The sequence below is a fragment of the Anneissia japonica genome, unplaced genomic scaffold, assembly GCF_011630105.1.
Source record: "Anneissia japonica isolate Jap-2015-1 unplaced genomic scaffold, ASM1163010v1 scaffold1511_len2985839_cov193, whole genome shotgun sequence".
NCBI lineage: Eukaryota > Metazoa > Echinodermata > Crinoidea > Comatulida > Comatulidae > Anneissia > Anneissia japonica.
In genome coordinates, this window is record NW_022685291.1 from 2598068 (window position 1) to 2615363 (window position 17296).

A 17296-nucleotide genomic window follows, 5' to 3' on the forward strand; every position below is an offset into this window, starting at 1 on the left:
AGATGTGTATAAGAGACACACCACACAACGTTCACCTTTCATCAGTTGCCTGACGATCGCAATAGCGTGAAACTCCGAGTAGCAACATTCTGTTCCAGCGACCTCCAGTTCTATATATATATATATATATATATATATATATATATTGTGTTAAACCAGTTTTATACTTTTTTTTTGTTTTTTACCAATATTTTTAATACAATTTTCTCCTTGTTGTATAATAATTGTATTGTTGTAGTAGACTGATAGTAGCCTAGCCTAGTCAGTCAGGCTTCGTCAACTATTAGAAACCAGATGAGACTATTTTACCCCTTTGCAATATAATAACCTACCATAACATTTATTTTGATCAAAATGTTTAAAGTATATTTTTTTAAAGTTAATTTTTACCACAAGAAATTTTCTAATTGAAAATTCATAGCTGGCTAACATGGCATTACTGTAAACTACACAATGACAATAATTAAAAATAATTATTCAAAAAGAATATTTCCTAGAATAGTTATATATATTTTACAAAACTACCCAGTAATACATTTAAAATGTGGAGATATAAATTACAAAAATGTGATTGTTGACAGAATTATTCTTGTCTCTTCACATAATTCTCAGCCATACATGAGTTGATTCAACATAAAAATAATGCAATTGTTTTCATATTGAATTTATAATAAAAGTAATGAAAATGAAATTAAATGGAAGTATGTTTAATACTCTATAAATAAATATACACAATGAGGATGCTATGGATCTGACTCAATACATTTTTCCATTTAATATTAAATAATATACATGTTTGTTGGTATTCCTAATATGGTGTGTGATTCAGTAGATGAAAAATGTAACATAAACAAGTGAGCAGTATCATCATCATCAAAATTAATAAGTTTATACAGTTTGGTAATCACAACTGCAAATTTAAGAATGATATGAAATAATATATATGTAGGTATTCACCTGTAAATTAATATTTTATAAAAGACCACACAACAACAATAGCAGCCAGTTGACTATCAATTTTTAATAATTGAATATTTTTACAGTATTGTTACCAGTATTTGCTACTGCAAGTCTCCTTGGATGATGTGAAATGATGGATAATCCCAATGGATTTTTGATTTCATCTTCTGGTTTATCAATTCTTTTAATGAAAGATCCATCACTACTGAATAGCTGTAGTTTGTGATTACTTGATATAATGATGTCGTCATCCTCATCAACTACTACTCCTTTTGGATTCATCACCTTACCATCTTCATTTCCTGATTCAACAAGGACTTTCATAAACCTTCCCTCTTTATCAAATAATTGTAGTCCTTGATTTTTATTATACAATATGAGGCGATGTCCTTGATTTGTAAGAGTTATACCAAGCGCTCTACTTATTTCACTGTGTTTGCTTTTTGACCCTATCTGCTTGTTCACTTTGTCATTATCAAAGTCAAACATGTAGACATAGTCTGAATTCCAGTCTCCTGCATATAGGACATTCGATGCCTCATCCACATGGATATCAATTGGATTTAATTCTTTCTGACCAATTGATTTGATCACCTGACCATTCATATTACATACGTTGATGGTATTCTTACGAAAATCACTAAATGCTATGTTACCATTCTTCATTTTGTACATTCTGTTAACCTTCAAACCTGCTGGCAGTGTAACCTTACCAGTAAATTCTCCTGATTGCTTGTATTTGAGCATTTCATTTGTCAAGCATGAAACCAGCAAGCAATCATTTTCACACTTAACTACATCTCTAACATCTTCTTTGTCTATATCAATAGTTTTTACTAGTCCTTCCTTCTCTACTTCCACTGTCACTGGTGACTGCTTGATTGGTTCGCCATTGTTGCTCACATCTAATTTACAAACACCTGTACTAGTGCATTTTCCTGTCACAAAATAATCTCCATTGTCATCTTCCTGAACTTGAGTGACATTGATTTCTCCTGTAGGCTGTGTCCAAGTTGCCTTCAGTTGATTTGCATTTATTTCACATTCATCTGTTTTTATTATTTTGACAACAATTGTCTGACCTTTGGTCACAGATTTCCCTCCCTTCAGTGTTAGGCAATCTGCTGCTCCCTGTGATACATACCCAATATCACATTGTTGCAATGAATCGAGCTGATTCTCATTGATAACAAATTTAATTTGTCCATCATCAGCTGGCTTTGTTTTTGGCAATTCATTGATTCTGTCATTCAGTGCTGTAATTACTCTTTCACTTGACTGCATTGCTGTTGCTTCATCACTCTTCAGTAATTGATTGAGAAAAGTCAGTTCTGTTGTTATATCATTTATTGTTTTTTCCAATTCATCCATTTGTACATCATTTACCTTCTTTTTCTTTTTGTATATTATCTCTACTTCATTTTTAATTTTGTCTCCATTTTCTTTGATTTTCTTTATCATCAGCTGTACATGATTGTCAATATTTCTCAAAGTTGTAGCTTTATTTTGTCCTAATTTTATAGCTATCTGAGTTACTGCTTTGAGGCCATCTTGTAATTTGTTTTTGCAGTCATTGGCAGCTTTCTCCAATTCTGCTGAAGTTTCTTTAAATGCTTGAAAAGCTTTAGAAATGCTGATTATTTTGTGATTTCCTTCCAACTCCTTGTGGTCAATAATTATACAATGCATGCATATTGGAGTTTTACAATCTGTGCAATAAAATTCCAAAGGTTTGTTATGATGCAAACACTGTGGTGGATGTAGTAAAGTCATCTGTGAAGGGGTCATTGATCGCACATCCTCCACTGAATGTAGCTTGTGGTTTGCAAATAGTCGAAAAACTTTATGATATTTAATACAAGTAGAACACAAGCACTGTCTGCAATCCTGGCAGTAATGTAATGCTGCTTCTCCTTTTTTACAAGCACATCTTATCTGATCTTTTCCAGAAAATGTTTCAATAGTTTCTAATAAGTTATTTATAAATGTATTGGGTGGAAGCTTTTGAAGCCCGCCCTTTGGAATGGGATATGATTTTGAACAAGTTGGACAAGTCAGCTTACCCTTCTCCTTAACCCAGTCTTCTAGGCACGCTAAACAGAAACTATGGAGGCAGTTGAGAGATTTAGGATTTTGAAGTCTCTTAAAGCATATGGTGCACTCTAGGACCTTCTCATCAACATTTTCCAGAAACTGATTCGGCTCACTGGTTGCCATCTTGAAATAAATTCCTGTAAATTATAAATCATGTGTATGATGATGGTTCTGACCTCTGGTAAAGGTGGTGGTAGCATTGGTGGTGACGGAGGTACATTAGGTGATGCTTAGTGTTGGTGGTGGTATGACACCATGGAGTGGGTTTTTTAAATTTAAATATTATATACACAGCATTTGTTCAAATATTATATAATAATTTTAATAGAAAAATCAGTGAGGATTATATTTTCTGCCTATGGGAAAATTCTTTTTCTACGATGTAGTTACATTCCTTTGCCTTGGAATAAGATTTAAAAATTGTTTTAAGCTGATATAGTTTGGCAAGGCAAAATCAACTGGTTAATTGTGTTTCAATGAATAATCAATAACAGCTACGTATGAACAAGCTAGATAATGCATGGGATTGCCCCAAACATGATAAAACAAAAAATATGTCACACTTAAAACAATACAGAGCCTGATATGTTTTTACCAAGGCAAAACAACATATCTGCAAATATTGCTATAACTTTGCAATAAACAGAGAGTTGTAATTAAAATTGTACAATGTCTGTAGATATCAAAATGTTACAACAATTTATTGCCAAGTTGCAAACATGCAAACTCTATTTTTTCTCTAAAGGTGAAAATTTTAAGTTGTGTTAATTTTTTTTGCCACGTTTCTAAATATAATTGGGGATTTTATGGCCTGCAGGGACATACCTACGAATGTTAACTAAAATATGACTTTAGATCTAGGCCTATACACAGCTATGTGTTCTATAGTATATTTCTGTCTTCTAAAAATTCATATCCACAGACAAATATTATTATTTATTTCTTTTGACATGTTAAATTAATGAGATATTTACCTTAAAATGCTGTCTTTAACCAAAGGTGCAGTATAAAGTGTCTCTGACAACAGAAGTGGGTTTTTCCAGGTTTATCTTTAGTCCTATGACCTAGAATAGATTCGTGTGCAATGAACTGTGAATTTATGAAATGAGATATGCAACATTGAACTGTTGCAAAGTTCATTAGTCATATATAATAATATTGATCAAAGTCAGGTTTATACACCAAGCTCTTTTTTTATTTTCATATTCTCAGTAATTTTCTTCCCTTTCTTATTCTGTCCTCTGTTCTTTCCTTTTTCTTATATTTCTCTTTACCTTTTCCTGTCCTACTCCTCCTTCAGTACTCTTTTCTCTATCCATTTTTTCAGATCCTGGCATTTACCTGTACGTATAGACAGACAACAAGGTTTTGAAAGATTTATTTTCCTTTCAGTGCTTCCATATATTAACAATTTGTGGTCGTCCCCCAGCACTCCCAGTATAAGTCTTGAACCCCAAATTGGTATTAGACAAAATGATGAAGCACAACGACTACTTGATTACTTTCCTTTCAAATTTTATTAAGGAATGGCACTTAAACAGCAAAGGAAAACAGCAAAGACAACATCAAAGAAAACAGCAAAGAAAACAGCCCTGCAAAGATATATTATAATAATAATAATAATATTTATTTGGCAAAGTAAGAGTACAATCTTGCCAGGAGCAAGGAATAAGCACGAGCCCAAACAGTAACTTGCTCCATCATCAATATATACAGTAAAGGCAAAAGAGAAACATAAAAAAAAAAAGTAAAACTAATTTAAAATAAACTTAATTAACAAAATTAAAAACTAAACCAAATTTTAAAATCCTTATTTGAATTTTATGCATATAAATGCATATACAGGAATATTATTTTGTATCGCACGACCATAACACTCAATATTTAACTGCATAATATAATTGCATATTGTATTGACAAAACATAACTATAGTAAACGTCAATCAGTTAACAATTCAGTGAAACTACTCTGCAAGTATAAGTTAATCATATTGACAAAACACTTCACTTTATAAACACCAATATGTAAACAACCCGGTGAAACTACACCGGCAAAACATTGGCCATTAAACAGTTCACGAATTAGTCTCATTTCGTATATGAATCATGGAAAAATAGCACATAATTATACATATGCAATATTAATCATTAATCATGAAGATTAACGTCATAGCAATAATGATGATGAACAAGCAATACCTGGATCAGTCACTACACAATTTCATCGTGGCTATTTAAACTTTTTTTTTTTTCTCTTTTGTGGCAACAGGCCACATTTATTCATCAATATCATTATAAAGCACAGTTCATACATTTACAATTGATGGTACTAAAAATATTGATTTTATACATTGATTTAGTTGTGGGTTATCCTTTCATTATCCTCCTTTTTCGTGGTTTTCATATTTTTTTTTAATTCCCTCTCTTTTTCTCCTTAATATACAAGAAGATTTTTTTTTAAATTTATATATTTATTAAAAACTATATACAGTGAACACAGTCACGGTGTTAATGAACGCATGATACATTACAGCACACTCACTATTGTTACACATTCAAAAAGAAGAAAAGTAAAATAAATGAAAGAAGAAAATCTAAAATGGCTTGCAAAAAAAATATATTATGCAAGACATTTTAGATACTTTCTAATATTATATTCAGTTATAAAAAGCCTTTGCATTGAGCTACGATTCCATTTGTTAACGTTTTTTAAGACGTTTGCTTTAAATATACAGAATACTCCTAATGAAAATATATGATCTACATAAACATTTCCCGTTCCAAGTACAATGTTTTTAAAGTCTGCTTTGATACCGTTTTTTTTTTTTTAAATAAAACTATTAATATATTTCCATAATTCCTTTGCTTCTACACACTCATAAAAGAGATGTGCCTCATCTTGAACAACATTCTTACATCGTTGGCATTTATCAGAATTCACAATTTTCCATAGGTATAATCTTTTCTTGGTGGGAACAATGTTATGTAATAGCTTAAAATTGATCTGTTTAAGTTTATTTTCTCTAATCCCCTTCACCTTCCATGTCCATGTCGACACCCAGTCGATTTCAGTATTAAAATAAGAATGCCATTTCATTTGACACTTTGTGCGTTCAATTCCCCTATTCATAATAAACTACCAATATATTTGTTTGGTACTTATATTACACCATTGTATTGGCAATATTACTTTAGACTTCTTTTCTATTTTTCCTAAGAGAATTTTCTCTTTCCAATCTTGCGGGATTGCTTTTAGCAAGAGAGATAGTTCCGCAATCAAATTAGATCTGACATCTAATATAGTAAATAATTCATCTGCATTAATAAATCTGTTATCAATAACTATATGATTTATCGTTCGTATGCCCGCTCTAACCCAATTTCTATATAAAAGTGAAACACCATTATATAATATCATTTTGTTACCCCAAATTTGTTGTTTCAATATTTCATTATAACCCAGTTGGTGCTTAACAATACATTGGTTATGATATGTTAATGTGTTTATCATTGAGAGATAAAACCTAGGAATTCCGTCGATGGATATCCCTTTATAGCATACATGGGACATGTTTTCAAAAACGCCCTCTGGAGCAAATCTGTTCAAATATAATCTTGGCAAAAACTTCCATTTTGATGTTTCGCCATCATACAAGCGTTTAAGCCAAGCCATTCTTAGTGACTTAACTTGTGATATAAAATCAGGAGCTCTTAAACCGCCTCAATGATAATCATTAATTAGGGTTAACCTTTTTATTTTTTCCAATTTATAGTCCCACAAAAACTCAAAAACAATTTTATCAACCTGTTTTACGACGCTCTCGGGGGTTTCTATAATGCTTGCATTGTAAACAAGTTTAGATAACCCGAGCGCTTTTAAAATTAACATTTTTCCAGAGAGAGTCAAATTTCGTCAAATTATTTAAACTTAGTTGTTGAAACATGCAAATAATCTTCATCATCAAGTCTAAAATAAATATATGGATCATTAAGAGTAAACACAAATAGTCAAATGTTATTTAAGTGTATGCATTTTATGATTAAATTCATGCATAATATGTAAGGTAACATAAACAGTATCTACTCTGGCATAGTATTTAAACATACACAGTATCTACCCTGCATAGTATTCAATTTGATACATCAGATAGGCCTAAATACAAATGTTTTAATAGTATCATTTAAGAACATTTTTGTATTAATCTGCTGTACTTACAATTCTGAAGAAAATACAGACTTGAAGTAATGCAACGAAACAAAACACCTTTGCTCTTTGAAATCTAGATTCTATGTAATTCAATCCTACCAGGAACCAGTGGCGGCTCTAGGATATATTTTGGAGGGGGGGGGGGGCTAAGTTGTCCGAAAGGGGGACTTGAGCTTGTAGGCTCGAGCTGGAAGAAGGGGTTGGGAGGGTTCCCCCTCCCAATTAAGATTTTTTTTAAAGAATATCAACCTCTAGATGGCCGAAAATGGCACTCTCAGACTGTGACAGACATGTGTTGGCTTGTTGTGGGCCTATTTTTGTATGTTTTATGGTCTGACTGCCCAACGAGCTCTGTCCGGTGGGGGTGGGGGCCTTGACATGTCCGTTCGGGGTCTTAAGCCCCCCCCTGCCACCCCGCTGGTGCCGCCACTGCCAGGAACCTACTGCTATTGGGTGGAGAGAAACATGAAGACAGATGCGAGATATAATATAAAGTGCTATGTATTACTTTTATGCTTTGGGAAGTACATGTCAGATATTCATGCTGAATATATAATATTCTGTTACATGTTGTCTCTGTAGGTTGCTAAATATAAGACTTACAACATTGGTTTGAGATCATCATATGGACAAGAATGGTTTAAATTGAAAAAGTGGCAGAGAAGCTTGGAATTTCAATTAATGGTAAGTTTGTCCATTGGTAAAATTTAGGTTTGTTGTAAAATATAAGACTTGCATTAACATATAAGATCATCGTAGTGATGAGAATAGTTTTCAGACTGAAAAAGGAAGATTAGAATTTTTCATTGCCACAAAAAGTTTTGCTTTCCCCTAGTATTGAAAAAATCTATACGTGCTGCTACTTTTCGTTATACTATAAGTGGATTTTCATCAGACAACGAAGCTGTGAGCTATACATTGTTGTAGAGGGTGACCCTTCTAACTAAGTCAAGGTCAGCTGATATTCAGGGGCCTTCTTTAGAAACAGTAAAATACAAGACAATTAAACAGATAATTATACACCTAAAAATTAATTGTAAAAGATGTAACAAATTATATACAATATATTTATGCACTATAATATATATAATACCTTCAAAAAGCTAAATCTGGGTGTGTGAGATAATACAACGTAGGCGTGAGGCGCAAAAAGTGGATGCTCATGGGTGAGACTCGTGCATTTATGGGAGTAAGGGAAGATAAGTGTAATAGCAAAAGTGGCCATGGCTGAATGTTGCTCAAAATCTGTCAGATATGCTCGAGGGGGTGAAGCTACTGGAAACAATGATATAGGGGTTCAAATGCTTATTTAAACAAATTTTGAGTCTACTATAAAGTGTAAAAAATACTTGTATTTTTTTCTCCCATCACTCACTGACAAGAGAAAACTTGCCTCAAAGCCCTCAAGACCCCAGGTGCACCACTGGTAGGATAATATGGCATGTATTATCTTAACAAAGGGCATGGTATAAATCCCTTAATAGTATTATTATTTAATTACTACAGTATATACAGGCTATATTTATAAAAGCTCACATTCTGGCAGGAATTAAATTTTAGGCATACCTTGATAATAATAACCAACAACAAAAACAAATGTAGTACATATATTTTTATCTTTATTACAAAATACAAAATATTATAGAAACTGTTTTAAATGGTATATAATATAAATGCTAATAAATTGGAGAACATCATACAAGATACAAATGTCTTTAATGTCCAAAAATTGGAAACAAAATTGCTCATGACTGTCAGAACAAAAGTTAATTTATCTGAAGTACTTCAGATTGTACTCTCATATCCAGCTGGGTAGAAAAAGTATTTGTAACCATCTACTTATCGTCCTTAATTATTAATTTACACAATTGTGAATTTTGAACAATATTTTCATGATAAAAACTACAATTATTATCTGGGATAAGTTTTTAACTAGCAATAATCATACCTTTGATAAACCTCACTGGCTATGATATCCTCTGCCTCTTGTTACATTATTGCTAGTTGGAAACTTATCACAGTTATTTATATTTAACAATAATTATTTTTGTTTTGGAATTATTGAAATCACACATTTTTTATAACAGGTGATACTTTATAATTATGAACTTTTATAATTGTTGTTTTTCCAGAGATAATTAACAAATATTATTGACAAATTAACAAATATTATTTTTCAACCTTAAGTTTTAAAAATTATTTTACACACCCAAATTTCAAATAAATTTTACACCTAGTTGCAAATATTATTTTATATAACAAGTTCTCAATAATACAATATAGCTCAGTCAGCTAATGTGGTGGTAGCCACTGTGTGTGCGCTGAACCGTGGAGATCTCTAGGTCCCCGGTTCAATTCCCATCGATACCTCTCCTTGCATTTCAGGTAGAGGGCTGAAATACAAGTTACGATAGCGCACCGTCTTTCGGATGAGATGTTTCCGTTGGTCCCGTGTGCATTTATGGCCCATGTGCACGTTAAAGAACGCAGTACACTCTTCGGAAAAGAGTAGGGGACTGTCTCCCGGTGTACTGCCCAATCACCACCAGAACACCCCACTGGAAATAAGTCTTCTTCTAGACTTTCGTGGGCTATCCTTAGTGTTTACACCAAATCAATCCAAATTCAAATTTCTTGTACTTTCTTCTAACTGTAAAGCACATAGAGGCAGCTGTGCAAGATCAGAATTAAATGACTATATATGGACATACAACAGTTGTTTGTCATTTAAAATTTGGTAGCCTGGACAGAACTTTATTATTGAATGCTATTGCCAACATCATTAAATGCCAGCTCAGATCATATGCCTTATTACATCTTAATGAATATAATGATAGTTTTAACAATGGTCTTCATAATGTGCAAATTATGTATTATAACCACGTAGCACCAGCGACCCCCTATTAGCAAATGTTTGGATCCACCACTGATTATAATATATTAAAATTTTTAATAAACAACTATCAATTTAGTTAATAATTAAATATTTTAATAATTCCAACATCATTGGCTACTACAACTCTGTGTGGATTATATGAAATAATTGATAGTCCACGTGGATTGTTGATTCCATCTTCCGGTTTATCAATTCTTTTAATGAAATTTCCATCACTACTGAAAAGCTGTAGTTTGTGTTCACTTGTTATAATAATGTTGTCATCTTGATCAACTACTACTCCATATGGTTTTATCAGCTTACCATTTTCATTACCGGCTTCAACAAGGACTTTTATGAACTTTCCCTCAGGTTCATACAGTTTTAATCGGTTGTTTAGATACTCCAATACAAGAAGCTGGCCTTGATTTGTAAGGGCGACATCAGCAACTCCTTTCATTTGGTCTTCTTTGATGTTTACTGACCCCATACATCTGGTCATTCTTCCACTAACAATGTCAAACATGACCACACGACCATAATTCCAATCTGCTACATACAAAATATTTGATGTCTCATCCACATGAATGCCAGCAGGAAACTTAAATGTTCCCTTACCAATTGATTTGATCACAAGATCATTCATATTGCATACTTTGATGCTTTTATCACCAAAGTCACTGAATACTATGTTACCATTCTTTAGTCTGAACATCCTCTTCACTTTTGCATTTTGTATAACCCTACCCATATATTCTCCTGATTGCTTGTACTTTACTATTCCATTTAGCTGTGAAACCAGTAAGCAATCATCTTCACATGCAATTACATCAGTAACTCTTTCATTCAGTATAATGGTATTTACTAATTTGTTGTTTTGTACAGGTGCTTTGGCTATCATTGGTGACTGCTTGATTGGTTTGCTGTCAACTCTCACAATTTTGTAAGATCCTGCTGCCTTGGACTGTGTCGTAACTTTTCTAGTATTGCGTTGTTTCAGAGAAGTAAGTTTCTGTTGGTTTTAAATAAATAAAATTGTTCATTACATTTTGGCTCAGTTTTTGCCAATTTAATAATTCTGTCCATCAGTGCAGTAATTCACTTTTTCACTTGATTGCATTGAATTACACAGTTAAAGTGATAATTATATCACTTTTAAAATAATGATAAATTTTATTTGGCAATTATACTGTAAAGAAACAACATAGATAAACTCTAAATATTTAGAGCACTTAGTCTCAATTGTTTTTGTTGTTGACACAGATTAGCCTGATCTACACAAGATTTAAAAAAAATTCTAACAGGGAGCAGTTCACCTTTCTAACTATCTAAGCCAGTTTTGTTTGCTTTAATAGGCGCTTTAAAAATGTGTATTATTATTATTATTATTATTATTCTATTTGCTTCCTCTCCAATCTTTTTCTCCATCTCTTTTCTTTTTTCTTTTGCTCTGTTTAATCTCTTTTCTCTCCCAATTTATCTATGTCAATCCTATCCATAATTCTTCTATCTCTCTTTCTGTCCTCATTCCCTCTATTCCCTTTTTTTCATTCTTATAAACCCATTGCCACTTCTTTTCTCCTATCTAGTTTTTACTTTTTTTCTAGAGGGCATATAAAATGGCATATGAGATCTTGAAATCTAATGCTGGAAAAAGTTTGATTAGAAAGTAATTATTTAGAAAACATATGAGATTGTAATAATTACTTACCAAAGGTTTGGCTTTACTTGTGTGCTCTTTAATTGTTAGTGTCATATCTGCAAATGTTAATGTAAAAAAAAAGTATAAAATCAACTTCATTTATAGTCAAGTGTGTATTGGTATAAACCTTAAGCTGTTCCATGTACTCCTTGTGAAAATTAATGTTTTTCCAGATTGTGACAGACTGTTTCTCTATAAGTTCTGATGGTGTTGAGAGATTTGATTAGGCCAAACCATAGGGTGTAAAGATGTGTCAGAGGTATCTCTAAAGGTAAATTGCATTTAGTCAACAACTCAAACAGATCAATATCATACATTCACCAACTTTTATGTAATGGTTAGTTGCAAGTGGAGTCAATTTATTGACATATTGATGTGCAGCAGATTCAAGTTTGTTTTGGCAATGTGTTTCAGAAGGGATGGTATAGAAAGTTCTCTCCAAAGTTGCTTTTGAAATGTTTGCAGATGAAACTTTAATAATTTTCTTTGAATTATTTAGACTAAACTTTGCCATTGCAGAATTGTACTTTTAACACCGAAGACAGCAATTTTTTTATTTTTTTTATTTTTTATAAATACAATATGTTTTGTAATACCTACCTTGTGTTAGAGCTTTTACTGCTCTTGGGAGATCATTTTTCTTCAAGTTTTTAATGAGTGCCTCCATCTCTCCTTCACTAATTATCAATCTGTTTTCTAGATCCATAATCAAACTCCAGCTGTCTGTTGCAAGTTCCTTTACAACACTATACAGTCCACTAATCTGTTGTATTTCATTTGGAATCAGTTCCATTCCCAGATTTACAAGTCTTTGCCGATGCAGTGTGAATTTTGTGATTGCAATATTTCTGATATCCTTGGGAATTTGGAATGCAGGATACCGATTTTTTATTAAATCTTCCAGACCAAATTGTTGCGTTAATGTAATAGTTTCATAGAGGAGAGTAAGATTAATTTGAGTAAGATGTCTAGCACCAGTCAGTAACTCAATGATGTCCATTGTTTTAGAACACCTATGTAATGAATAGTTATTTTTTACTTGATCTCTGTACAATACTTTCAACATGCTGACACCGCATATACATCTGTCATACCATTTTGAAATATCCAACTTAAGACCTCGAAAATTTGCATCAGTGACTTCTACAATTTTAGTAAAAAAAAAAATGTGTGAACATCAAAGTATGGAAACTACAAGTTTGAAAATATACCCTTTATATGGTGACTGTGAAATTATGAATATACTGTTGTAACAGTGCAACTGAGGGTGCTTCTACTGGGATTTCCTGTGGTCAGGAGTGTCTCTGAATCTGAATAGCATTTAGTTGGCAACTTCAACAGATCAACACCATACATTTGCCAACTTTGAGGTAATTGGACAGAGGGATTGCATTAGTTGCAAGTAAAGTCAATTTAGTGACATATTGATGTGCAGATTCAGGGTTTTTTTGGCAATGCGTTTCAGTAGGGATAACATAGAAAGTTCCAGGTTTAGGCTCCAGAGATGCTTTTTGAAGTGTCTGTAGTTGAAGTATTAACAATCATTGTTTTTATTGTTATAATTATTTAAACCAAACTTTTCCATTGCCGTTTACTGTATAATAAAATAGTTCTAACTTCTGTAAAAATTAAAACAAATATTCAGTAAGAAATTGTACCTTCACCGCTTGGTTCTCTAGTGTTGGAAGATGCATTTGAAGTGTCTGTGGATAAAATTTATAAAAAAAATATTTCATATATATTCTTACTGTCAACATAAACTGTTTTTTTTTTTGTTTTTTTTTAATTCAGAGAACTGTTCAACAGGGAGTTGTTTTTGGTGTTATTTAGTAATCCTGTTGGGTTTTTATAATTTGTTTGGGAAGTTTTTGACCATGTAACAAAACTTTTTTGTATACTGCGAGCGTGTAAAAGAGATGAAAATGAACACATTGATGGCGCTGCACATTGCAGTGTTTGGGCGATTTCATTATTCAAAAAGAGTATAAAGATGCACTATGACAATCAGTCATAGTGAAACGCTATTAAAAATACATCCCCAATTTATTTTAACACTGTAGAAATAAGATATGTCCACTATCAAGCTTATTCATTTAATGAATTTTAACAAGTCTTTGATACAGCAAGTGCACTACCATATTTTCCTTAGTTCAGAAAATGGAACACGCCAATATTCCCAAATAGTTTTGCCAAAAATATGCAGAGGCAGAGGAGAAAATAAAAATTTAATTGTATTGTTGAATATGAAATAGAATGGTTAAATGCTTCAAATTTACATAATTAGGAAGAAATATACATATCTTTGAAGATTTCAAGGCAGCGGAGGGCGTATTAAAAATTTTTTTAATGTTTTATTTTTTTCTGAAATTTCCACTGTTTAGTAATGGTGGGTGTGCTAATTGGCCAAAAATAAATTTTTATTTTTATTCGAAATCATCAATATACTTGCAGTAGGTAGGTTCACTAAACAAGGCAGTGGCGAATTCAGGCATTTGAAGTAGTGGGGGCCCAGGGAGGGAGTTTGACAGATGAAGGGTCTATACCACCTCAGCTCACCATGGTTTCGGCTGAGGTGAGAAAATTTATGATTATGGCGCCTCTAGATGGCTGGAAATGGTACTCTCATACTTTAAGTTCGAATATAATTTTATATTTCCTCCAATTTTTAAAAGACTTAGGGGGCCCCAAGCNNNNCAGCCGCCCCCCCCCCCCTGAATTCGCCTATGTAAGTTTCAAAAAAAGTTTTGCCGTAAGAAATTTGGTCAGCTGCTTACACTTAAGACTTCTACAGTTGCTTAATGAATATAATATTTAAACTGTAATATTTATATATAATACCTTCTGTTAGAGCTTTTACTGCCTTTGGAAGGTCATGTTTTTTCAAGTTTTTAATGAATTCCTCCATCTCTTCTTCACAAATTATCAGTCTCTGTTCTAGATCTATAATCAAACGCCAGCTATCTGCTGCATGTTCCTCTGCAACATTATACAGTCCACTGATATGTTGTATTTCTTCTGGAGTCAATGCCATTCCCAGATTTACAAGTCTTTGCCGATGCATTGTAAATTCTGTGATTACAATATTCTTGATATCTTTTGGTATTAGGAATGATGGATGTCGATCTTTAATTAACTGTTTCAGACCAAATTGTTGTGTTACCTTAATAGTTTCATAGAGGAGAGTGAGATTATCTGGCGTCAGATGTCCAGCACCAATTAGCAACTCAATGATGTCCATTGTTTTAGAACACTCATGTAATGCATAATTGTTTTTTACATGGTCATTATATAATACTTTCAACATGCTTACACCGTATCTACATCTGTCAAACCATTTTGACACATCCAACTTAAGACCTCCGAAATCAGCATCAGCAAATTCTACAATGCAATAAATCAAAAAGTAGTAGATATTATTTTTTTACTTTATATGGACACATGGAAACTGAGATTTTGAACATTTTCTGACAAAGATGTTACAGTGTGAAACTGAGGGTGACTCTGAGGAATTTCCATAGTTTTTTTGTTGTTTTTTTTACATTTTTTATCTTCATATTTGTGTGCAGTAAATGTGTGTTGATATGAATGCATTGGCTGAGGCCAATACCCTTTTTCATGACACTCAGGATGAAGGACTCATAATTATTTTATCAAACATGCTGTAAGAAATATAGTTCAAAAAAATAACTAATGAATTTTTTTGTAAAAGATATACTGTAACTGAAATGGTTTTTGTTTACCTTTACTTACTGCCATATTGTCAGAAATACACTGCTTTATCAATGTTCATTATTTTCCTTTTTTATTTTTCTACTCACATTTCTGAAAGAAAATTGTAACAATTCTAAAGTGTAAAAAGAATTTACAAGTTAAAGAATACTTTTTAATGTGTTTTCCTATGAATGTTTATCTTTACGGTCTTAAGGGTGTGACAAATTTTTAAAGTGATGAAATCTTGAATATTTCAAGTCACTCCTGATATATTTGGTATGAAGAACTGGTTGTATATAGTGCAGGCACAAATAGAGATGTGTGTAAACAGGATTATGGTTCTTTCATAGTGGCATATCTGTGAAGGGGAGGACTTGGCATGCACCCTCCCCCTACCCAAAAAACAAACACCCATTTTCCAGCATCCCCAACTAGATGTTGTTTAAATTTAATTTATTAAGTAGTTTTTTCAAGGTCACCTCATTTAACCTTAGTTTGCCAGCTAAATCCCCTCACTTAATTATCAAGTCCTTCCCCCTCCCCCTAAACCGGCGCATCCACTTCTTTTTGTCGGTGCTCCTAGATGAGCCACTTTTGTGCATTAATATATTGTTTATCTATCAGAGTACTAATGTGTACTGGATCTCAATTCAAGTAAAAAATATTCAGTTTTCTCTTCTCACTACAGTATTATTAGTTCCCGAGACTCATAACAATTCTGTACTTATACACAAATATTTCTGAATAAAATTCATCTATATATAGCATTTACAAATACTTACATTCAGATTTCTTCAGTTTATAAGCTGAGAAGTTGAAATTTCTGGGTTTTTTCTAATTTTATTTTTAGTGATGTGACCTGGTATAGTGTTTGTAGGCTTATTATACATGCATGGATAACAAAAGTCAATAAATCAGTCATGCAGAAAAAGGTTGATTTTAATATCAATACAAGATATGGACAAGGTTTCCTGCTTTGTAACAAGGCATCCATTCGTAGGGGCCTTTGTGAGGAGAGCCAATATTTTGTTGGCTTTAGAGTGTTCTAAACCAGCTAAATCTGACTTTGATTTTGAAGAAAGATTGACTGTGTTAAAAACTGTATACAATGTATACGTATATAAAGCTAGGTGGTGTTGGCTATTGTAGAATATTTTTATGTTAATTATTTTACAGCGACCCCAGTGCTCATGTGGTATGACACTCACATTGACAGTGAAATTGTGGTGTCTCACCAGGTACACTTTTTCAATTTTTTGTTGCCACAGCAATGAATTTTATATTTTTATTCAATTTTATTTACAGATGGTGACACAAAACAGCGGTATGCTGACGAACATGGATGCCCTCATGTGAAAACATTAAATTTTCAAAAATCACAGTCACAAAAGTTATACAGAAATAAAAAGATAGTACTATTATACAATTAAAAATATGAATTATCAATGAATAATTTATGTACAATATCACTGTTTATTCTAAGTAAGCTTAGGAGATTCCAGTAATGATCTTAAATTAATTACACTATGTATATTCATCCGGTTCTTGAGTTTGGCACACCTGTGTGGTCCTATGGCTTAACAAATTCACAAGGTAATGCTGTTGAACGAGTGCAAAAACAAGCACTTCATATTTTATGTTGGCCAAATATATAAAGTTTCAAAATGCAAAAAGTGAAAGGCCAAGACAATTAAAATAATAATAAAAAACACACAAAAACACACAGATTTCGCACACAAAATAATAA

The 17296-nt window shown here is 32.5% G+C and overlaps 2 protein-coding genes, 1 long non-coding RNA gene and 1 pseudogene across 5 annotated transcripts in view; 1 reads left to right on the forward strand and 3 right to left on the reverse strand.

The window, feature by feature from the left end:
• LOC117110739 (tripartite motif-containing protein 2-like) overlaps nt 1–7295 on the reverse strand; it is a 25343-nt gene extending 18048 nt beyond the window's left edge. Inside the window, exons 1-4 of one of the 2 annotated variants that reach the window (XM_033253539.1) lie at nt 7271–7295; nt 4329–4395; nt 4029–4118; nt 26–3191 (exon numbers count right to left, since the gene is read on the reverse strand). In XM_033253539.1, coding sequence (XP_033109430.1) covers nt 1021–3177 — 2157 coding nt within the window. In that variant the 5' untranslated portion in view covers nt 3178–3191; nt 4029–4118; nt 4329–4395; nt 7271–7295 and the 3' untranslated portion in view covers nt 26–1020. Of the gene's footprint in view, nt 1–25; nt 3192–4028; nt 4119–4328; nt 4782–7270 lie in introns of those variants that run through there. The other variant, XM_033253549.1, reaches the window with a different exon arrangement.
• A 546-nt stretch (nt 7296–7841) lies between these two features.
• LOC117110776 lies at nt 7842–12110 on the forward strand. Its single transcript, XR_004445769.1, has 3 exons — nt 7842–7945; nt 11022–11140; nt 12012–12110. It is a non-coding gene; the product is annotated as an uncharacterized LOC117110776 (long non-coding RNA).
• On the reverse strand, nt 9124–9252 carry LOC117111213 (annotated as a pseudogene).
• Nucleotides 10229–16425, reverse strand: LOC117110759. Of its 2 annotated transcripts, none has more exons than XM_033253559.1 (7): nt 16332–16425; nt 15579–15660; nt 14677–15219; nt 13497–13541; nt 12439–12981; nt 11848–11894; nt 10229–11148 (listed from the first exon to the last, which is right to left on the reverse strand). In XM_033253559.1, the coding sequence occupies exons 2-7, from the start codon at nt 15592–15594 to the stop codon at nt 10234–10236; spliced, it is 2109 nt and encodes a 702-aa protein (XP_033109450.1). In that variant the 5' UTR covers nt 15595–15660; nt 16332–16425; the 3' UTR covers nt 10229–10233. The 2 variants fall into 2 exon arrangements, with proteins under 2 accessions (XP_033109450.1, XP_033109457.1); XM_033253566.1 differs by lacking the exon at nt 16332–16425 and adding an exon at nt 16029–16265.
• Nucleotides 16426–17296: the final 871 nt, after the last annotated feature.

Bases quoted from the DNA above. Each gene is read 5' to 3' on its own strand.
- LOC117110759 (XM_033253559.1), bottom strand. The intron at 12,982-13,496 runs GTACAATTTCTT...CTAAAATTGTAG, and splicing joins TAGAGAACCAAGCGGTGAAG to AAGTCACTGATGCAAATTTT. The intron at 11,895-12,438 runs GTAGGTATTACA...TAACATTTGCAG, and splicing joins AGTAAAAGCTCTAACACAAG to ATATGACACTAACAATTAAA.